The 24,505-nt window shown below is 39.2% G+C and overlaps 1 protein-coding gene across 1 annotated transcript; it reads right to left on the bottom strand.

Annotated features, from left to right (window-relative positions):
* Positions 1–587: 587 nt before the first annotated feature.
* ehd2a (EH-domain containing 2a) lies at positions 588–18,035 on the bottom strand. The gene is made up of 8 exons (XM_052113201.1): positions 17,819–18,035; positions 17,344–17,446; positions 16,316–16,581; positions 14,406–14,582; positions 13,989–14,086; positions 8,402–8,814; positions 6,532–6,696; positions 588–2,866 (listed from the first exon to the last, which is right to left on the bottom strand). Exons 3-8 carry the CDS (start codon positions 16,537–16,539, stop codon positions 2,291–2,293), a joined length of 1,653 nt encoding a protein of 550 aa, XP_051969161.1. The 5' UTR covers positions 16,540–16,581; positions 17,344–17,446; positions 17,819–18,035; the 3' UTR covers positions 588–2,290.
* Between the last annotated feature and the right edge of the window lie 6,470 nt (positions 18,036–24,505).

Genomic DNA, 24,505 nt, shown 5'->3' with positions numbered 1-24,505 from the left:
ATTTCTTTGAGCATATGGCTGAACCCAAAATTATGTATTAATAAGTCCCCTTTCTGCTGGACAGAGTGGATTGTGAGGGGGGTTACTACACTCTGTGACCTATATGAGAGTGGAGTGTTGAGATCCTTTGAAATTTTGGTTCAACATTTTGGGATCCCCAGGTCTCAATTCTTTAAGTATTTACAGCTGTGCCACCTGCTTTGTACTATTTTTGGGAGTAGCGAACACCCCTCTAAAGCGGCAGATACTCTGGGAGTGGTGATTACTGCTTTTGGAAGAGGCATCAGTGTATTACTCCCTGCTAATTCAGAGGGGACGGACCTTCAACTTCTCTCAAGAGATTATGTGAGAAAGATTTAAACTTGGTATTGGAGGAGGGAGTGTGGGCTAGGATTTAATGTTCGGAGGAAAAGTTGTGATTTTATGTGGTTTGTTTCTGCATTTTCTGTTGTTTATTTGATTTGCTGCATGGAATCAATACAAATTGTTAATAACAAAAAGTAAACTTCAAAAGTTAGCCAGATAACCACATTCATTCAATTCATTCACAATATGCATACATTCACTCTTTGTCTTAACTGCTCTGTTAATGTTTTCACACTCACAATCATGAATGACTTAAGAATCACATAATGTAAACATGATTTTATTTCAATTCAAAATGGCGAATTTTGTCAAAAGGTGAGTAGTTTGCATCCTTGGAATTAACTGTCGGCCTGTACTTCAGCGCCATCTTAAAATATTGAGCTAATATATTGCATGTTTAGTTGTATGGTAAATGTATGGCACTAACATTCTTAATCTTAAATGCTGACTTTGCTGATGTGTGCCACTGGAATTATCTACTAGGTTCCCACTTCTTTGTACTGCCTTCTTTGATTTTATCAATTGATATTGATGAGCGGTGTTAGACTACTGAGCATGCTAAAAATGTATTCCTTTAAACAATTATTCAACCCATGAATCAACTCAATGACAATTAAACAGAGATGCATAATGTACTGCAGCAGAAAAGCAACAAGAACAGATAACCTGTTCCAACCCTTGGGTAAACCACCAAAACACTTTCTTTTTTTTAGATTGATTTGCTGTATGAATTTCAACTTAAACTTGCACACCAAGTTCAGGCATTATAGGAGTGAGTAGACATTTTCTAATCTATACATTGTGTTAAGTATTGTTGCTAACCTAAAGGTTGAATAAAGAACAATCTATCTTCTATGGATACAAGCGGCATAAAAGTACAGCTCCTGTCTAATTGAATGGGGAAAGACAGAAATCACCAAAATGGTTGGTCAAGATTACGATCAAATAACATATTTCAAATTCCGATCAAATAACATATTTCAAATCAGAAGTAATAAATTGTATGCATAAATTGTGCAATTTTTGTGTAATATTTTTCAAGCTGGTCCAGCTAATGCTTATGTGTGTTACTGACAGTTGAAGTCTGTATCTAAAAGGCGATTGGCTCATTTTACATTTAAGGTGGAATTTCCTGTTCTACACCTGCCAAATTGGGTGTTCCAATTTCTCCCCTTCATTTTAATACAAGTGCTCCATCTCTGGCAAAATAATTTCTGCCTTTAGTCCATGTCTGATAAATTGCCATCTATATGCTAGTGTACACTTAAATGTTGGGGGAAAAACCTTTTAACAGATACACACATTTAAAAGTCTTTCTCTTCCTGGAAAACAGACCAAAAACATAGATGACCCAGCTTGCACTACACAGATTTTGTCCAATCAAATGCTCTCTATAATGAGAATGTCCCTACCCCTAATAGAATGCACAGTCTGGTTCTGGAAGTAAAAATCCCATTCATTTTCTCCATACGTGATTTGATCATTAACAATATCTTATACGCATTTAAATATAGGCAGCTTTGAGGTTGTTAATCAATAGTATATGCGTCTGTTGAAGTCTGCATTATTTCAACTTCATTGTTTAAAAATGGCATTTAATAGCAGAATTCCTGGTGAAGAACTACAATATCCATGAACATTTTGTCCGATTTTCAAATAATTTTTTGCTTTAAATCAAAGTTTGTAATGTTGTGATTTACCTCAGAAATGGTTGGTTTGGTTCATGGCTTATAATTCTTTTATGGAGGTTTTTAAGAAATACCTATGGAAAAGATGAATGGGGAAAATACTACCGGAACCAGAAAAAGTGGGCGAGCACTGTTTCAATAGGATATACGTCAACACAGAAAAGAGAACTGTTTTTGTCATGCGATTTCATGGAGTCTTTAACACTATCATCATAAACATTAAGAAATGCAGACCCTTAATTATTGTCTCTATTCTCAGTGTCCGAGCATTTGCGCCTTCTTTTGGAGGGAGGCACGAGATGAGCAGGCAGCTCATGAGGGAGCCCAAAGCCCTCCAACTTTATCTCAATGAGATGGTTGGCCAAAGCAAACTCCTCATCATCTAACATGCCATCACAGTCCACATCTGATAGCTTCCAGATTCGTCCCAGGACTGAACTGGGGAGACGAGTGCTCATCATCCAGTCCTTCACTTTAGTCCCACTAAGCTTACCCTCATGGGGCGAGAGGTTGTAAAAGAGCTCATCAAACTTTGGCTTATCTTTTGATACCACCCATTCTTTGTCTGAGACATGATCACTTTCTTCATTGGATCCACACTGATGAAAGGGGTTCCCTTCTATAAAAGGCCCCTTGTTGGTCCCTAAAAAGGCTCCTCCTTGCACCACAAGTTGTTCAGCTGCCTCCTGTTCTTCTTGCTGTAGAAGAGGCATCAGCTTGGCAATGTCAGTGTTTAGGAGCTCGTCCAAACCAGCTAAGAGCTTAGGCTTGAGGCCTTTAAACTTGGCAAAATCATAACTCATGAGTCGCTCCTGTGCATATGTGTGGATGAAAATAGAAATCAAACAGATATAATATATCTGGTCACACTTTACCACATAAAGATCTTTTAATGTTAAAATGTATTAGTATACTGTATGCAGAAATGAACATTAACCAAGACTAATAACTGATTGAAAAATGATTGCATTCCCTGCTTAAAGGCTCATGTTGTGTTTTGTGTGCTGACAGAACCAGCCTAGACCAGCCTGGGATTTGCATGCTGATTAAGCTGGTCTTTTTTGCAGCGTTAACTGATGCGTGAACTTTACAACCTTATTGTAAAGTGTTACCACAACTTTTAACTCTCATGCCGTGTTGTAGTCAAGACCACCTAAACCGAGACCAAGTCAAGACCAAGACCAGAGTGTATCGAGACAGGGACAAGACCAAGAATTTGGGGGGTTGAGACGAAGTCAAGACCAAGACCAGACCAATGTGAGTCCCACATTGCATGACACACTTACGATAAAATGTGGAACATGCAAACCATAGGCACTCCTGAAATTGATCTGAAAGATCAACATTTTGTGCAAGCATCGCATCAGGTTTTCTGGATGACTCTTCCCCTAGAAACCATCATTAAGTACAGAATATATAAAACAGTTATTCAATACTTAAGTCTTCACTTTTTGTCTGTCTTTTCTTAAACAATATAGTAAGTTTTTTTTAGTTTTTGAACCAACTACAAGCCTTGTGTGGACTTTGCTAACCACATAGCTAAATCTAGAAAATAGAACAGAGAACGCCAAACATAAGCAAAGCAGCCTATTTAAAATGTAATTTTGTAAAATGTAAAAGTGGAAGCGCATTACTCGGTCTCCACTCTCTGCTATCACATCTCTAGCTCTCTCACCCAAGTGAGGGAGTGTTACTGCGGCGTGTAGCGTTTATGTCAGAGCTGACATTAGCTAATGTTGATGTAACGTAGATTTATGTGGCCTTTCTCGTCATTGTTTCTCACAAGCAAAAACTTGATAATAACTTGGGAACAACAATTTGTCACTGCATGCCCTGTCCCTTCAATCTCTCAAAAAGTTAACACTGCATTAGCTACATCCCTCAATATATGTTAACTAAACTAGGTAGTTTGTGCTCCTAGTTAGGTGGCAAATAGCTGGCAAGCAACTGAAACTAGCACCCTATGTAAATACATAGGTATGTATAGCTAATACTCACTAGATCTCTTTGGGTAAGGAGTGAAGATGAGTTTAGGTACTGAAGCTGCATTCCATTCATCTTCCTGGGTGCATATATCATAGTTACAAATTTCCGCATGACTTTTGAAGTTGTAATTACAAGTTAAAGTGGCATTCCATTTTTCCCAGTAAGAAGTTGGAAATTTCAACTTTCCGAGTTGAATGGAATGTAGCAAGAGGCTGATTGCTAACGTTAGCTAGTTAGCTTTGCTAACATCACTTATACATAGCTTGCTTTTCTATATGCTTCCTTTCCATCTCGGCCAGCTTGGTAAGCATTGCATTGCAGAATTTACATCCTGCTGTGTGTTTTCTTTTGGCCACTGTGGCAGGGCGAGAGCTTGATTAGCCTGATAAGGGACCGAGTGTGTAGAATCACGACCCGGCCCCGCCCTCCGCCCTGCCACAGACACTTTTTTGCAGATGAACTCTTTGTGGTTTTGGTCAGTGCTTCCCCATTTTTTTCTGCCACGGCACACTTTTTACGATTAAATAATCCTATGGCACACCACTTTCCCACATAACCATCGTGGTTAGTTTTCCTTTTCAAGAACTTTTCCATGTTTTCTGTCTGTCTTAGTAACGTGAACTTTTAATGTTTGAAATTAGGCTATACAAAAAATGCAAGTTATATAGGTATGCTGTATAATGAGGTCACAGATGCCAAGAGTGCTAATTGGATAATGAAAAACCAGCAAATTTGTGTCTTTTCCAATTTGTAGATTTGTTCTTGCAAATTAATTCTTGCAACAGCACAGCAAATATATTTTTATTTTTTTATTTATTTACTCTTTTTTCCAGAAATAAAGTTGCACCTGGTAAAAATCGAGTTGTTGATAGAGAAAGAAAAAGTTGCACTGACGAGACATATCCAGCTGCAGACCCGCAGCACCACCAGTTTCAGAACCCCAGCGCCAGAACCTGAAGTGAGGGGCGGAGTTATTGACAATGAGACAAGCATGGCGGAGAGCATGGTGAGTTGTGTAACGTTTTTGACATCATGTTGTGAAAAATTATCGCATATATTAAGTTCAGCGTTTATCTGCTAAATATTTAATTTGTCTCCTGGAACAGTCAGAAGCTTCCAGAGAGCCCTTTCTATTTCATTTTGTGTTCAGGGATGACATGGAGTTATTTTAGCAAGAATGTAAGGACAAAATGGGCCTGAGAGTGAATTCCTCATTTGATACATTTTAAGTTTAATTTATACAGGATTGTCATGATAAAATGGGCCTAGGGGTGAATTGGTCATTTGTTGTATATATTTTTATTGTTTCTTTTAAAATTATGCTGAATTTTCTCTCTTTTTTAGTTTTTTGACATGTTTTATTTTACATAAAGAAAAATGCATGCTGCACATGTTCTTGTGAAATAAATTATATTTTATATAAAATGCCCATAAGTTTCAAGCATTTTTTTTTCACCATCATGATCAGGAAGTAACTCTCATAATACAATGAAACGGATAACTATATACAATCACATTACACAAGATCAATGTTTTAAAGTGCTTATTGTACTGTACCTTAAAGAATCATTATAACATACGTATAAAGTATGATGTTTCGTTTGTAATAAAAGCAAAGTACTCTCCAAAACGTTAGGTGGCGCTACTCGGTTTCGAACGTAAGCTCCGCCCCTCACTTCAGGTTCTGGCGCTGGGGTTCTGAAACTGGTGGTGCTGCGGGTCTGCAGCTGGATACTATTGTGGCACTGACAGAGGTTGGATCCGGCAGGCACTAGGACCCGAGAGCAGCCGCCCCGCCTCTATTCACCGGTGATCCGGGAAGATTACATACAGTACCTCAGAATCTACACATGGAATCACAGTGTTTTTGGACTTGTTTAAAACAGAAAAATTTGCTTTTAGTAATTGTAATTTAGTATGTAACAGTTTCTCATATTCGTTTAGGTTTCATGAGAGAAACACAACAAGTAAGCCAAGTATGCTGTGCACAAATAAACAGCTTTTAGTCTGTGAGTAAAACAATACACCTGATCTATTCAATCATTCGGTTCACTGACTGAATGTTTTTAATACAAGTGTGATGATGAAGCATCATTTTGTGGGCATGTGAGGAGTTGCCTTTGACAGTGGACTAGAGTTTGTTAGAACAATAATGAGTGACAAATTATTGATCAAATTATTATGAAGATATTGCTTGCATTTTAAGTTTTACATCCAATCATAGTAACGATGTTAACAAATAAATCAGACAATGCACAGGCAATTTTGTGATATACACGCAGTTGTGGACTTGACCGGTCTTGAAATAAAATCCTGAGTCGTCTTTGTCTGAGACCAAGTAAAAATGCGGTCGATTCTGAGAAAGACCGATCTCAAGTACTACAACACTGCTCTCATGCACTTTTCTATACTGAAGGGAAATAAATTTAAAACGGGCATGCTTGCTTTGAAGTATACTTGATCATATAAAATAATATAGACGGTTAAAAACCTGCATCTTTGCACAATCTGGAAAATCCCCAGGTGAAATCTGATGCCTTTGTTGGATTCTTGAGAAGATCATGGGAAGGTCATAAATAAGATCTCTCTTCTTCTTACCTCTGCAGAAAACTAAAGGCATCTGTTCTTTTAGAAAGCTAATGATGTAAGCATGAGCCTGTGGGTGAAGAAGTGAGATAAGAGAAAACTCATTAATGTTTTAGTATCAACTAACCAAAACAAGATATTTTATGATTATAATCATAGAGCGCAAAAAGACACTTCACACATTCTTTTGTTTGCTTTCATCTTTTTTGCTTTCATGGGAATGAGTGGCTCACACATTTTCAAGCAAAAGCACCAATAGGTATGCCACACATTGTGGAATAGTGACACAGCTCAATTTTATGGTCATCAGGACCCAAATGAATTAATATGGTGAATCTCAAATAAAGATAGGTTACATTTGACACCAAAATCAAATAAGAATGTAAGACATATGTTGCCAAAAGAAACTGAAGCTTATTTATGATTTATTTATTTATTGCATTGTGCATTTTTGCATAATTGCCGTATGTGTCTTTACATTTTGATTTTTTCTGTAATTCCCATTAATCTCAGTGGTGATTCTCATTATATTATCATGACTTTTTACTGTTTTGTATTATTGTTAACTACTGTAATTCAATGTTTTTATTTTTTATTATTTTTTAATTTTTTATTGTTATTTAAATCAGCATAAAGGCATAAATTACAAATAATACTGCTATAAATTTTCTTCCAAGTTTTTCTGCAATAGCATAGCGTGTAAAGATGGTATGGGTGAGTTTTATGAAGCAGATGTCCTGGGTTCAAGTCCCACTTTTTCCCATCCTGTCTCCACTCTCAATATTTCTTTTGATACTACATATAGTAATAGAAATGCATATAAAGGTTCATTGTTTTTTTTGTTTTTTCATTTTTGGGGGAACATGGTGGAGAGTTGAGAGAAAGGTTTGAAATGGGAAAAAATTAACCATACTTTTAATACAGTAACATTGTAGTAACAATGGTTTTTGGCCATAGTTTTAATGCAATTAACCATGGTGTTACAGTAATATGGTGGTAATATAGTGACCATGTTTATATTGTGGTTTACTATGATTTTACTACTAAATACCACGGTGATACTATGGTTACTGTAGTAAAACCATGGTCAATTTTTGTAAGGTAAGGTTTGGGTTAGGTTTAGGGGTAGGGTGTCTATGGGACTCTAAATAAACACAATAAACACACTGCAGGGATGCGCTTATACTGTATGTTAGTGTTTAATTAGGGGTGCAAATAGAATCTATTCACATTTACTCAGGTGAAGTTGCTTTTTGTTGTTATTTACAAATAACAACAAAAAAAGCATCTATCACTATTTGCACTTAGTGCAAATGGCTGCTGCCATTATAAATACACAATTGAAATAATATAGGCCTTTCATTATTTATTTTATTTAAATAATGAATGTATTTGTATTTATTTTTTACTATTATTATTTTTTGCATTACAAGAATAAGAATTTGGGGGGAAATGTGCTTAATTGTCGTGAAAATAATGTCACAATGGCAAATGAAGGCTTACAAATTGTCTTTTTCCTTTCATTTGTGATTAAATATAATCTAGATGTGTTCTTGACAGGTATAGATTCAACCACATACTGGTAAGAACAGTAAACCAACATCTCTACATATCCAAGGGCATTAAATGTCTCCTTTTAGTGTACAGTATACAGTATACTGTAATTCAAATATAAATTAATATTTATAACAGTCATTTTGATAGTGGAAAGCAAATCAAGAATGGAATGTACGAGTAACTTTGGTTTTCTACTATTTGTGATTAAACGACCTCACCCTCACAAGCCGTGCCCGTTTGACCAGATCATTGAGTTTTCGCAATGCAGAATTCCGTGGCAGGTTCTGAATATCTGCAAAAAGGTCTGCCTCCTCTTGCTCAAACAGTCTTTGATTGTCGGTCATATGCATTGGTGAGGACCAGAGAGACCCAATGTAGACTCTGAGAACCTCTGGAGTGCAGAACACTTTTCCTAGTGACCACATGAGTGCGCCGTACACTCGCATCAGCTCCTGGGAGTCCACCATGTCAGCCTTGTTGAGCACCACTCTGAGTTTGTCCTCATTGCCTCGCAATGCCATTATAGTGCGTGAGAACTCATCAGAGATATCTAGCTTATGTGCATCACACAAGAGGATGATGCGGTCTACATGCTCTGCAAACCAGCAAATCACTGCTGGAAAATCATACCCTAAAAGAAGAGAGAGAAATGTTGAGGTAATATACAGACATAAGATCAGTCAGCATCAGTGCATATTATGCACCAAATTATATTGCGTGTACTAAAGAGCTGATCTGAGAGCTCACTCTAGTGTTAATGTTTGTAGTCTGAGTGTGACATCAGTTCGACTCCACCTCTGCAAATCACTTGCATATGGAGTGCACAAGAAGGCCTGGCGAAGGGCTTAACATTTGACTACCTTGCTGGGGGAAATTCCAGCTAAAACTAGCCTAAGATATTGTGATGGTCTAAGGTGGTTTAACCTGGTCTAAAGTGATAGTTCAACCAAAAATGAAAATTCTCTCATCATTTAATCACTTAATCACCCAGATGTGTATGACTCTCTTTCTTCTTCTGAACAATAACAAAGATTTTTAGAAAAATATTTCAGCTTTGTAGGTCCATACAATGCAAGTGAATGCTGGCCAGAACTTTGAAGGTCCAAAAAGTATATATACGTAGGTAGCATAAAAGTAATCCATAAGACTCCAGTAGCTTAATCCATATCTTTAGAAGCAATATGATACAGTTGAAGTCAGAAGTTTACATACACTTAGGTTGAAGTCATTAAAACTCATTTTTTTAACCACTCCACAGATTTAATATTAGCAAACTATTGTTTTGGCAGGTTGTTTAGGACATCTACTTTGTGCATGACACGAGTCATTTTTCCAATAATTGTTTACATGTTACAGACCTCTCCGGGAACCAGCACCTTATCGTGGTGGAGAGGTTTGTGTGCCCTTATGATCCTGAGGGTTGTGTTGTCTGGAGCCATGTGCTCCTGGTAGGGTCTCCCAAGGCAAAGTGGTCTCAGGTGAAGGGCCAGACTAAGAATGGTTCACAATGACTCCATGGAAAAAACGGAAAGAGGAGGAGTTACCCTGCCCGGAGGAAGCCCGGGGCCCCCGTCTGGAGCCAGGCCCAGATGGAGGGCTCGTCGGCGAGCGCCTGGTGGCCGGGCTTGTCACGGAGCCCGGCCGGGCACAGCCCGAAGAAGCGACGTGAAACCCCCCTCTACATCCCTTGGGCCCACCACCCATTGGAGGAACCGCAGGAGTCGGGTGCGCTGCCATATGGGCGGCAGTGAAGGCCGTGGGCCTCGACGGACCAGACCCGGGCAGCAAAGGCTTGCTCTGGGGACGTGGAATGTCACCTCACTGGGGGGGAAGGAGCCGGAACTAGTGTGGGAGGTGGAGCGTTACCAGTTGGATCTGGTGGGGCTTACATCGATGCACAGTTTTGGCTCTGGATCCGTACTCCTGGATAGGGGATGGACTCTATTCTTCTCTGGAGTTTCCCAGGGTGTGAGGCGATGGGCGGGTGTGGGGATACTCACGAGTTCATTCCATGTGGGGGTTGGTCTCCGCCAAGGCTGCGCTTTGTCACCAATCCTGTTTGTGATATTCATGGACAGGATATTGAGGCGTAGTCGGAGTGGGGAAGGTGTGCGGTTCGGTGGGCTGGGGATCTCATCGCTGCTTTTTGCAGATGATGTTGTCTTCGTGTCATCATCGGTCCGTGACCTTCAGCTCTCACTGGATTGCTTGGCAGTCGAGTGTGAAGCAGCTGGGATGAGGATTAGCACCTCTAAATCTGAGGCCATGGTTCTCAGCAGGAAACCGATGGAGTGCGTACTCCAGGTAGGGAATGAGGTTTTGCCCCAAGTGAAGGAGTTCAAGTACCTCGGGGTCTTGTTCACGAGTGAGGGGACAATGGAGTGGGAGGTTGGCCAGAGAATCGGGGCAGCGGGGGCGGTATTGCACTCGCTCTATCACACCGTTGTCACAAAAAGAGAGCTGAGCCGAAAGGCAAAGCTCTCGATCTACCGGTAAATTTTTGTTCCTACCCTCACCTATGGTCATGAAGGTTGGGTCATGACCGAAAGAACTAGGTCGCGAGTACAAGTGGCCGAAATGGGCTTCCTCAGAAGCCTCAGGTGGCGGGCTTCTCCCTTAGAGATATGGTGAGGAGCTCAGTCATCCGTGAGGAGCTCGGAGTAGAGCCGCTGCTCCTTTGCGTTGAAAGGAGTCAGTTGAGGTGGTTTGGGCATCTGGTAAGGATGTCCCCTGGCCGCCTCCCTAGGGAGGTGTTTCAGGCATGTCCAGCTGGGAGGAGGCCTCGGGGAAGACCCAGGACTAGGTGGAGAGATTACATCTCCACACTGGCCTGGGAACGCCTCGGGGTCCCCCAGTCAGAGCTGGTTAATGTGGCTCGGGATAGGGAAGTTTGGGGCCCCCTGCTGGAGCAGCTGCCCCCGCGACCCGACTTCGGATAAGCGGTTGAAGATGGATGGATGGATGTTTACAGACAGATTTTTCAATGTTAATTGTCTATATCACAATTCCAGTGTGTCAGAAGTTTACATACACTAAGTTAACTGTGCCTTTACGCAGCTTGGAAAATTCCAGAAAATGATGTCATGCCTTTAGGCAATTAGCCAATTAGCTTCTGACAGGCTAATTTGCTAATTGGAGTCAATTGGAGGTGTACCTGTAGATGTATTTTAAGGCCTACCTTCAAACTCAGTGCCTCTTTGCTTGGCATCATGTGAATCAGCCAAGACCTCAGAAAAAAACCTGTGGACCTCCACAAATCTGGTTCATCCTTGGGAGAAATTTCCAAATGCCAGAATGTACCACATTCTTCTGTACAACAATAGTATGCAAGTATGAACACCATGGGACCACACAGCCATCATAATGTTTAGGAAGGAGATGCATTCTGTCTCCTGGAGATGAACGTTGTTTGGATTGAAAAGTGCAAATGCTGGAGGAAACAGGTAGACAAGTATCTATATCCACAGTAAAACTGATCTATATCGACATAACCTGAAAGACTGCTCAGCAAGGAAGAAGCCACTGCTCCAAAACTGCCATAAAAATGCCAGAATACAGTTAGCAAGTGCACATGGGGACAAAGTTCTTACTTTTTGGCGAAATGTCCTCTGGTCTGATGAAACAAGGAGGCCTAAAAACCTGACTCAGTTAAATCAGTTCTGTCTGGAGGAATTTGACAAAATGCGACAGCTACTTATTCTGAGAAGCTTGTGGAAGGCACTTTAATAATTGGCTAAAGTCATGCAGCCCCTTAAATACAGCCATATTTGAAACTCAATCGGAAGAGAATGAACAAGCACCTCAACGTTATAAAACTACATTTCAGGATTTACACATTACACCCATCCAACACATTGCATCCAATAATAAACTGTATATTAAGCACAGTGAATAGACGCACACACATACAGTATCACATCACTGGAAATGCATTAAAATGATCAAAGACATCCATCTAGTGCATGTTTACATACATGAGCAAACAAACACATCCAGGAGGAGTTTGTGCTCAAAATAGCAAGAGCCAGAGCAGCTGATGAAACTGAATGAGCTCTCCTTTTCTCCTTAAAGTTGACACCGAGCCTTTTAAAAGTGGCCTGAGATACATGACAATGGTCAAAGATGTCTGTCTTGTGCATGAATATATATAAAAAATATATATATATTTTACAGATGGGTCCCCTTTGGTGTTCAGGAATAGTTAGTAGGCCACACTAGGCCTGTTTGTCCTGCTCCCTCTCAGTTGTCCGTAGCTCTACAAACTGAGCACCAGTGGGCGGTGCCAAGGGTGCAATGATGTAAAGTAGGAATTGATGTTTTTTCACTGTAGAGGCGGTCATGAATTAATGAGCCCCCTAGTTGTATTGAGGATTAAGTTTTGATTTCTGAAATTTTAGTAGAAAGACCTCTTATACTGTGTGTCAAAATAGCAAGGAAAATTTGATTCCTCGTGACATGAAGTACTTTTTTACTTGAAATCTCCACTTTCACTTTAACATTATTATTACTTTGTTTTTGCCGATTCACATTCTTTGTGCATATCGCCACCTACTGGGCAGGGAGGAAAACTGTATTGTAAAAAAGGACAAAAATCTAGCTTTTTCTCACCCACACCTAACATATAACTTCTGAAGATACAGATTTTTTTCACTGGAGTCTTATGAATTACTTATAAGCTGTTTTTATGTGCTTTTTGGACCTTCAAAGTTTAGTTTGCATTGAATGGACCTACAGAGCTGAAATATGCTTCTAGAAATCTTTGTTTCTGTTCAGCAGAAGAAACAAAGTCATACACATCTGGGATGGCATGAGGGTGAGTACATGATGGAAGAATTTACAATTTACAATTTTATCCGGGGAGGCGAGGCTGTCGTTCAGTAGAGGGTGTAGGAGTGGCCGAGTACCAAGCTACAGCATATCGGAGAACCGCCAAGTTTTTTTTCCTCTCTCTCTCCTCTCTCCCTCTCTCCTACTGTCACTCCGCGTTGTCCTTTTCCCTCTCTTAAAAATTTTACAGTGTTTTTTGGGGGGAGTACTACACTGTTACAAGAAGAACCCTTCCATATTTTAATAATTTTTGTTTCCCTCCCCCTGTCCCCTCCCAGATTCAGGAAGGTGGGGATGACCTGCTGGCAGACGGGGCTTAGGGCACACCCTCCTCCAGGGAAAGGGGCTCCCCGGCTTGAGAGAACGAGGGAGGAATGTGACAGAGTGGAGGGCAGGGCCGGGTCGTGATTTTACACACCTGGTCCCTTATCAGGCTAATTAAGCCTCCGAGAGGGATAAAGGCCGACTGTGGATGGTGGTGTGATAGAGAGAGAGAGATCGTTTATGGGCAGCTGTCCGTCATATGTGTGTTTGTGTCTTTTGTTTAATTTTTTTATTAAAATATAATTTATATTGTCAAGCCGGTTCTCGCCTCCTCCTTGCCCGTCTAAACCCCTTTACATGCTGGTTTTAGATGGTTTAAGCTAACCAGCTAGAAAGTGCCCAAAATCAGACAGGGAAACCAGCTTAGGCTGGCTTTTACTGTTTTATTTTTTCCTTTTTCTCCTGGGTATATGACTTACAAGTTAGAGCAATGTTGTTTTATTTTTTCATTGGTTGCTTTATGCTATAATGTAGCTCAAAAACATCCTTTACCCCTACTGAAAAATTTGCTTAAACTAAGTTAGCTTTCTTAGCTGGTTTAAAATGGTCTGCTTGCCTGGTTTGCCAGCTTGTCTTTCATCCTGATCAGCTGACAAGTTCCCAAAACCCCTCTTAAACCAGTAAACCAGACCAGTCTGACAAGGAACTTCCTACCTCTGCTCATTCTGTGTTTGCCCACAGACAGGATCCCTGGTGTGTCAATGATGCTGATACTCTCTAGAACTCTGTTGTGTATATGTGCACACTGGAATCTGAGAAACAGAAGAGATGAACATTATTCATTCCCGCTTTATAATGCATATCTAATATCATTAAAATTGGGTGGACATGGGAATAAGTATTTCCCAACCACAGATGCTTCCTCGAAGGGATGCAGTCAGTTGAGCCAAATAATGATTCATTTGCTCATAAGTCTCTTGGTCATGTCCACCCTTTCTCAAGGGTTAGCTCTGCTGCTGCATTTATTTTGTCTGGGTCTGGCCAAGTTTAGCAGAGCTTTCACTCTTGTCTTCCTTTAGACCTTAATATTATAATTTCTGCTTATTGCATCATTTGTTCTTTCTCACTCACCGATTGAGGAAGGTAGTTCCAAATGGGCTGAACTTGCGGAAGGGCTTGTTGGGGTCCGCAGATAGAGCATTACCATGAATAATGCCCTCAATCTCTCCATGCATTATAGCGGTGAATCTATCTGTTGTGGGTTCAGGGCCAATTCGGCTTCCTGGATAATCTTGTTCAAGAAGATATCTACCACACACAGACACATCCAAACACAAACATTGGATTGCATAACTATTAATCTCTCAACAAATGTCCATCCTAGTCATATGATATGTCATCCCAAAAATAAGAAATTCGATTTTGTAGATAGAAAACCTATTTTTAGGACCATAATGAAAATAAGCATCCTGTCAGCAACCCAATTCTCAGTGGCTTACTTAAATATGAAAATATGTACATCTGAAATGAAATTTTAAAATATTAAATATTTTAAGTAAATTTGTAAGTTAGAAATGTAACTGTATTACAGCTATGAGAATGAGATTTTTCATATTACATTAATGGTAATTTTTAATAGTCATGGAAATAAAGCAACATCACAATGAAACAAATTGTAATCATCTCTATGCAAAATAATTTCTATTTTTGAAATTTGATTTTGGGATGAAATATGACATGGACATTTCTGGATTCACTCAAGTACATATACACTGATGAGCCAAAACATCGCTGACCCGCCAAGGCATGGACTCTACAAGACCCCTGAAGTTGTCTTGTGGTATCTTGCACCAAGAAATTAGCAGCAGATCCTTCAAGTCCTGTAAGTTGCAAGGTGGAGCTGCCGTTGATTTGACTTGTTGGTCCAGCATGAATCCCACAAACGCTCAATCGGATTGAGATCTGGGGACTATGAAGGGAAGGGCAACTCCTTGAACTCTTCATCATGTTCCTCAAACCATTCCCAAATAATGTGTGCCATGCCATGTGGAAGGGTATTTAATCCAGCTGAAAGAGGCCACTGCCATCAGGGAATACCATTGCCAAGGGGTGTACCTGGTCTGCAACAAAGTTTATGTAGGTGGCATATTTCAAATTGAAGTCCACATGAATAGCCAAACACAGGGTTTCCGAGCAGAACCTTGACCACAGCATCATGCTCCCTCCATAGGCTTGTCATCTTCCGACAGTGCATCCTGGTGCCATCACTTCCCCAGGTAAATGGTGCACGTGTACATGGCTGTCCACGTGATGTAATAGAAAACAAGACTCATTAGACCAGGTCACCTTCTTCCACTGCTCCAAGGTCCAGTTCCGACACTCACGTGCCCATTGTAGGTGCTTTCGATTTTGGACAGGGGCCATAATTCAAATTTTCTGTGACTTCTGCCAAAGTAGACCTTCTGTCGGTTTGGACCAGACAGGATAGCCTCCGCTGCCCTCGCACATCGGTGATCCAAGTCCCTGTCGCTGGTTTGTGGTCTGTTCCTCCTCGGACCACTGTCAGTAGGTACTGCTGACCGGGAGCAACCCTTGCTGTATCACCCTTGTTTTTATGAGAAGCTCTGACCCAGTCGTCTGTCCATAACAATTTGACCCTTGTTAAAGTCGCTCAGGTCTTTACTCCTGCCCATTTCTCCTGCATCCAACACGTTGACTATGAGAACTGATTGTTCGCTTACCATAATCTACCTAGAACTTGCCATGTGGCCTTTTTAGGAGATCATCAAAAATGTTTCACTATAACCTGTGAGTGGTCATATTATTTTGACTCATCAGTATATTTGTATATATATATATATATAATCTTGAGCTTTGATCTAAGATTTATACATTATTTTAACCCATTCTAGCATCATGGTACAACTATTTTACTGTTATCTAGCCATAACAATTTTTTTATAATAATATTTTGCTATATATCTCCTATATTTATAGCTTCTTTCATAATACATATTGATCAAAAGCAGAGTAATATTCACCTGATAAAAGTGGTCTTGCCTGTTGAGCACTGACCCACCACCAGTATCATGGGCTTGTTGTCAAAGTCTGCATCTTCAAGACTTGAAGAGTGGAAGTCAGAGAAGCAATAGTACTTCTCTAGCGGGCACATTTTCTCCCGGTACAGGGTCTTCAAAGCCTCGGTTACTGTATGAACCTCCTTCAGACATTTACCATCCCTGTTCTTAATTTCCTTATCCACCATTAGGCCTCTGTCAGGGTCTGAGAGTTTCAATACAGACTTCTCCTAGGTAGATACATAATAAAATGCACACTTTAATACATATAAAGAACATACTGTATTGATGAAAACCATTAAAAAACATTTTCAGGACTAACTCCACTGGACAATTGCATGCAGAGCTATCATTTTCTTGAAGAAAAGAAAACTAAATAACAAATATGCAAAGACACTTTTAACAAAGTTTAAACAGAGGTCAGACAACTAATCAAGTTCAATGGGATCATTAAATTAGCTGTTTTGAAGATCAGATTTCAAAAGTTTGAGTTGGCTATATAAGGAGTTACTACAGTCTTAGTAGATCAATGGCAGAAACATCTTGAACAAAATGTCAAAACAATGGCATTTCTATGGGCTCACATCAGTTTCTTTACATTGACTGGCTGGAGATGGATTCTTCTATGTAAAACAAATTTTATCTGTAAAGAAATTTGCAGGTGCACCAGCATATCAATAAGACGGAAACACTGTGGTTGAGCAAGACAACACACAGAGCACAGCTGGATTCAAATGAGCCAAATTCCTAAAATCCTTTTTAGCCAAGCACAAGTGATTAGTGTGACAGAATTATTCTGTAGCTCTATGAAGGAACAAAAGCAAGTTTAAAAAATATGTTCATGCCATTTGTGCACATTACAGTTTTACTCATTGAACTGTATTATTATGTTGATTTGTGACAATGCAGCTACATAGACTAGTACATTCAGTATCTTAAAACATGCTTTTCACAGATCTCATTTAACAAACAAAATATTTAACTGGACTCACTTTTACGCCGCTGTAGAGCTAATAGATGTTTTTTTTTAATGGTTACCCCAGATACAATAACAGAACAGAGTAGCACTGTTTCTCAGGTCTCTCTCAGATTTGGCTGATGAGGAAAATGCGGAGGTCCAAGTGCATGGGTGGGGTGAGACATATGAAACATACAGAAATTATATGGCATCTGGTGTCTGAGCTCAAATATTTGCTGAATATGAATATGCACCAGAAACCCACAGACAGAGATACAGAAAAAACAGTGACACGGAACAGTAAAATGCAAGTGTTACATTGTGTAATGCATAAAAATAAAAATACAGTAAAAACTGTCATTTAAGGTTTTAAAAGCATGAGAAGTGCACTTGATTTGAGATTTATCAAGCTAGATTAGTGGAGCATTTACATTACTAATGTTAAAAGAAAAATTTAAATACAATGAAAACGTATCCTAAAGTAACAAAACTATAACAGAAGGTCTTACCTGTTCAGGACCAGTTGTGATTATCTTTAGGGATTCAATAGCAATTGCAGTTTTATTTAACTTTTATCATTCCTTCTTCCTTCTTTGAGAAAATGCACAAATTAAAAGTTGACGGATTTAGCCTTGATGTGTTGATGATTGGATTTTTGTTGCAATTTTTTAGAGGTTCCTGGAGTGCAGAGCTCTTAATATTAAGAAGGCTCTAGTGCTAGATGCCTAAGACAAGTCACCTCCTCACTTGTACAAAATACACAACTGTCAGCATCATCAACCTCACCACTCCTCCTCAGCACTAATAGTGCATCCCTCTAGTTATTCCCTTTTGTCGCCAAGTTTGTTAAGTATAATTTATTGGGACAGACCACTGCAGAAAAGGAAGAGGTCTGTGACAGCTTTTTTAAACATCATTCTAGCTTATCAACCTGTTACTACTTTCTCAGCCCTGCATTATTGGGTGTGAACTGCATTCAATCTACAAAACCTAAGATAACCTTAAAGGAATAGTTACAGTAGATCAAAATTGAGATATGTTTTGTCTTGGGGGCTGATCACATTGATGTGGCTATTGTGGGTCACGGTCGTAGCACCACCAGCTGGCAGAAGTAATTGTGGCACTTTTAACAGACTTTGAAATATCCCACTTATGTTTACCTGAATTGCTATCACCAGGCAGCAGGAAGTGTGGCTCTTACAAGAGACTTTAAAATAGTCCTCTTGTATTTACTCAAACTGCTTCAAAATTGCTTAGAATAATATCAAATGCCAAATGTATGTGTCCACCTTGCATTGTTTTTCGAAAGCCACTGGGTGCAAATTAAACAGTTGCAGCTATATTTAGGGCCCAAGCACTGAAAGTGCGGAGACCCTATTGTTCTTCTAAAGATTGTTCTTCTTCGTCTTTTCTAGGTTTTCAGTACTTTTGGGGTACTTAATATGCGTGAAAACTCTTGAAAGTTTGCACACACGTCAGAGTCTTCAGCAATTAGTGCTGGGCAAAGTTGCTGAAATGGGCATGTATGGGGGGGGCTCTGTAGCACCCCCCTTTTCACCTACAGTCATTGGAACATATAGAGATCCCATCAAGCCGGACAACTTTCGCGCTGACAGTCATTATCTCCGCCAACAGAAAATCGGCCATTTTGGATTGTTTGAAAAATACATGCTCTGGAATTTGAAATACTCCTCCCAGGGATTTTATATTTAAGGTACCAAATGTGGGCAACATCATGCCAAGACTTTGACGATGCTAAATTGCGAACTGATTTTTGATATATCGAACTGTGTTACCATGGTGATAAAGTAATGAAAAAAATAGGAAACAGGAAGTGTCTCATATCTTCTGCGTGCATCGTGTGATTTACATCCAAATTGAGCCATATGTTTGGCCTTGCAGGCTGATCACATTGATGTGACTATTGTGGGTCACAGTCATACCATACCAACTGGCAGAAGGAAGTGTGGCACTTAAATATCCCTCTTATGTTTACCTCCATTGCTTCAAACTTCTTTATAATAATGCCAAGACACTGCTGGTGTAAAATTGTAAAGGGTTATTTGATATCTTAAATAGTGTTGGCATGGATACACATTCATTGTTATTATTCCTTTCTTTTGATATTTGGGTGTAAACTTAAACAGTTGTAACTCATGAATGCTAGGGAGTACAGACCTAAGCCCGGTCTCTTTGCAGTTTATTGTGCAAGTGAAAACAGTGAAGAAGTTAGAGTTTAATTTATTGTATTGAAGCACAAACTAAAATTTAAAAATATAAAACATCATAGCTACATGTCTAATCCAGATCTGATCCAAATTTTAGGTTGATATTTCAAAAGATGACCTTTTGATGGCAGTTTTTAATCAGATGCAGTAGCAAAAATGTCCAATAGAGGACAGACAAGCTTCATTGGTGAATGATTCCCAAAAGACCACATCTCCACAATTATCTGAGTAAACTCGGAAGGAATTGGCATAAAAACACAATATGAATTTGAGAACAATAATACAAATAGATCAGTTTTATGAAAGCTTTTTCTAAGGACAGGACAAGTCTTTTTTTTTTCATTAAATGCCATAAAAGTGGGACAGTAAAATATAAAGTTTGGGATCTAAACAATACTAATGTTAGAAACACCTCTCAAACCACATGTGAAGTGACATTTTATTGCACATTATTTGAGATGTTTACAAGATTAGAAATATTATGATAACTTCTAAAATAACTGGTTAAAATGTAAGTAATGTTAGCAGTTGGACCCAGCAACTATTTTATTTTTCAACAAACATATTATATTTTTTCTGCCATAAATTATACAAGATAATTCTTCTGTATCATTCAAAATGATCACGTGGCTGATGTCACTTTCTAAATTGTGAAAGGCCAGCCCATGTAACCATGGAAACCTCACACTATTGCCTAAACAGAATGAAAATGTACTGCATTAATGAATTATTTAACAAGGATAACAAGTAAGTCATAATGCATAAAACACCTTAAGTTTTTCCCTTAAGTATAACACTTAATGTGTGATTTTCCCTTTCCCTAAGAATGAGCAATAGTAATGATGATGCTTGTCTTAGAAAGCACCTCCTAAACACCTTGTTTTGTATATGCAGACAAAATCAGTCGCCAAATGTGTGGAATATTACTGTAACATGAAGAAGCAGAAAAAATTCAAGCAACAAGGTCGAGCTGCAGATAAGAAGATCGAGGTGGAAAGAACCCTTTATGTTTCATTCCAGAACATGGACACAATATTTGTTTTTACATTACCATACATGAGTTGTGGTATGTGACAGGGCGGAGGACGGGGTCGGGTAGTGATTATACACACCCGGTCCCTTATCAGGCTAATTAAGCCTCCAAGAGGGATAAACGGCGATTGCGGATGGTGGTGCGGCGAGAGAGAGATCGTTTATGGACATGTCCGTCATGTGTGTGTGTTTGTCTTTTTTTTAAGTTAATCATTAAAATATTGTTTATATCGCCAGGCCGGTTCTCGCCTCCTCCTTTCCATTGAACTACTTTACATGGTATTTGTCTTCAGACTTTGTAACGTTTTTCAAAAGGTGTTCCAGAACTCCCCAGAACCAATTTGAACAGGGGAACACAATACAGCGTAACTGCTGAAGTTGGCGGTGTGCTGCAGGATAGAGACACTACATACTAGAGAAAACTCTTAAAATAAAAAATTTGGAAATACTACAAGCAGCTACAAATTGAAATGCAGTTAAAGCTGAAGTTTGTACCTCTACCACTGTAAGTTGAACTGTAAGGTGGTTGAGAAAGTCCCACCCCAAACTCAAACCATTGTTCAAGCCAATGTTGCTGTGTCGTGCTTTTTGGGCCGGTAAAACAATTTTTATAGCACAGATGTATTAAAAAAGTGCACATATCAGCTAAAAGTAGTAATATAACCAGAAAATATTGCTTAGGATTTTTTATTCTACAGGCTGTAGAACTAAATTATATAAGTACCCATTCAGAGGCATGATTATATTTAGTTTTGGGTTAAGATCCTGAGACAGGCTTCTTCCTAATGTGTTCATTTTTGTATTCCACAACTTTACTGTAAATAGCCATTGGTAATTTAAAAAATTTCATTTTTACCTTTTAAACAAAAGAGATTTGAAGACGCACTACCCCATGTCAATCAGGACAGAGACTCACCAACTCTAGTCAGAACAGAAGCCAGATGTGAGATGTCACTTAAATATTACAAAAGAGTACACTGCAAAGTGGTGAGGTGCATTTAAGTTTTCAGGAAATATACTTAAGTCATTGTCCAGACATGTGGAAATTGAGATGTTCAGATATTTGGAATTTAGGACAAACCTCTCACCCTGAGTATTAAACTTGGGCACATAGCTCATCCAGCACCATTTGTGTTATGTTTGTATGTATTGTGTGTGAATGTGTGTGTGAATGGGTGAATGGAACAAAGTGTAAAGTGATTTGGTAACCTCTAAGGTTAAAAAAAGGTGCTATACATGATGAATGATACTTCAAATTTTATGGCTTGACAAGGAGAGGCGCACTCATACTTTTCTAAACAATCTGATTTGCAATTTTCATCTGGCATACAATAAAACAGAAACAAATACCACAGTTTTAATGACGGACCCAAGCGATATCTATAGGCACTAGAATCTCAAACTTGTGGTTGGGCAACCACCTACTATGCCCTGACATTCTGGCAGAAGTTCCCAGTTTAGGAATAAATGTAACCATTTCTCTGTAAAATTACAGAATTTTCATACCACATTATGAATTTGTTATAAGTTCTTGTCATGGTCAATCAGAGCTTTCGTTAACAGTCTTATCTCGTGAAGGGTCCAGGGGTCTGACCCTGTCAATTAAAAAGAGCAACGTCAAATTTATGAAGAACTTAATAATCGGTTAAATGTAAAATTAAAAATTGGGAAGTAAAGAGCATTTACCTGTGTAGTGGTAATCACTCAGAGGATGCAAGAAGGTCCGATAATTTCCTCTTATTAATAATAAATCCAGTTCTGCCTGACATGTGAGTTACGGAGCTGTATAAAACAAGCATCTGTAAAAATGAAAGATTCAACAGAACTATTAAGTTCACTATAGTTTCATTGCACTTCCTAAAGGCAGTGGAGAGCTAGTTCTATGTTGGTGCCTCCCATGGTAATGCACTGGAACAGCACATGTCTAGCAGCTCTATTATATTTAATATATAATTATACTGAATTATAAACAAGAGTATGCAAAGCAATCAAATACCAATGACCTTAGACATCCAGTGACATTTTCCTGTGACATGGTTAACTGATAATTAGTAAAACAAGATTAATACTACTACATAAATAACATATTGTAACTGGTCGACCCTCCTTTAGCGGCAATAACCTCAACCAAGCATTTCCAGAAGCTGTGGATTAGACAAGCACAACGTTCTGAAGGAATTTTGACCATTCTTCCATAAGAACTGCTTCAGCTCAGCCACATTCTTAGGATGTATGGTCCGAACATCTCTCTTGAGGTCATTCCACAACATCTCTTTTGGGTTGAGGTCTGGACTCTGACTGGGCCACTCTAAAATGAGGATTTTCTTATTTTGAAGACTTTCTGTAGTGGATTTACTTTGATGTTTAGGGTCATTGTCCTGCTGCATCACCCAACTTCTGCTGAGCTTCAGCTGGTGCACAGCCATCCTGACATTATCTTTTAGGATATCTTGATAAACTTGGGAATTCATTATTCCCTCGATAATGGTAAGTGGTCCAGGCCCCAAAGCAGCCACAAATCATGATGCTCTCTCCACCGTACTTCACTGTTGGGATGATATTTTCATGCTGGTATGTGGTATACTTTTTACACTATATGTAGTGCTGCACATTCTTCCCGAACAATTCACCTTAGTTTCATCAGTCCACAAAACATTTACCCAGTAGCATTGTGAACTGTCAAATTGGTCTTTGGCAAACTTCAGGTGTGCAGCAAATGTTTTGTTGGGAAGCAGCGGCTTCCTCTATTTAATGTTTTCTGTATAGTAGACTCATGAGCAGAGATGTTAACCAGTTCCAATGATTCCTTCAAGTCTTTATCTGTCACTCTAAGGTTCTGTTTTACCTCACTGAGTCTTCTGCGGTGTACCCTTGGGTGGAAGGCCACTTCTAGGGAGAGTAGCCACAGTACTAAATCATCTCCATTAATAGAACATTTGTTTAAATGTGGACAGATGAATATCTAAGCTCTTTGAGATAACTTTGTTACCCTTTCCAGCTGTATGCAAAGCAAGAAATCTGATTGTAGGTCTTCGGAGATCTCTTTTTGTGAGGCATGGTCCACAACAGCAGATGCTTCTTGTGAATAGTCATGCCAAGTTTGAATATGCACAAACCATACAGATTTGAAACAACATGAGAATCAGTAAAGGACATTATATTCATATTTGGGTAATCTGTTCCATAAAAATATAGACATACAGTCAGGTCCATAAATATTGGGACATCAACACAATTCTAATCTTTTTGGCTCTATACACCACCACAATGGATTTGAAATGAAACGAACAAGATGTGCTTTAACTGCAGACTTTCAGCTTTAATTTGAGGGTATTTACATCCAAATCAGGTGAACGGTGTAGGAATTACAACAGTTTGTATATGTGCCTCCCACTTTTTAAGGGACCAAAAGTAATGGGACAATTGGCTGCTCAGCTTTTCCATGGCCAGGTGTGTGTTATTCCCTCATTATCCCATTTACAAGGAGCAGATAAAAGGTCCAGAGTTCATTTCAAGTGTGCTATTTGCATTTGGAATCTGTTGCTGTCAACTCTCAATATGAGATCCAAAGATCTGTCACTATCAGTGAAGCAAGCCATCATTAGGCTGAAAAATCTAAACAAACCCATCAGAGAGACAGCAAAAACATTAGGTGTGGCCAAATCAACTGTTTGGAACATTCTTAAAAAGAAAGAACGCACCGATGAGCTCAGCAACACCAAAAGAGCCGGAAGACCACGGAAAACAACTGTGGTGGATGACCGAAGAATTCTTTCCCTGGTGAAGAAAACACCCTTCACAACAGTTGGCCAGATCAAGAACACTCTCCAGGAGGTAGGTGTATGTGTGTCAAAGTCAACAATCAAGAGAAGACTTCACCAGAGTGAATACAGAGGGTTCACCACAAGATCTAAACCATTGGTGAGCCTCAAAAAC

The sequence above is a fragment of the Xyrauchen texanus genome, chromosome 3 (assembly GCF_025860055.1).
Source record: "Xyrauchen texanus isolate HMW12.3.18 chromosome 3, RBS_HiC_50CHRs, whole genome shotgun sequence".
Taxonomy (NCBI): domain Eukaryota; kingdom Metazoa; phylum Chordata; class Actinopteri; order Cypriniformes; family Catostomidae; genus Xyrauchen; species Xyrauchen texanus.
Note: the sequence above shows the minus strand (reverse complement) of the source record. Positions and strands in the feature narration are given on the sequence as shown.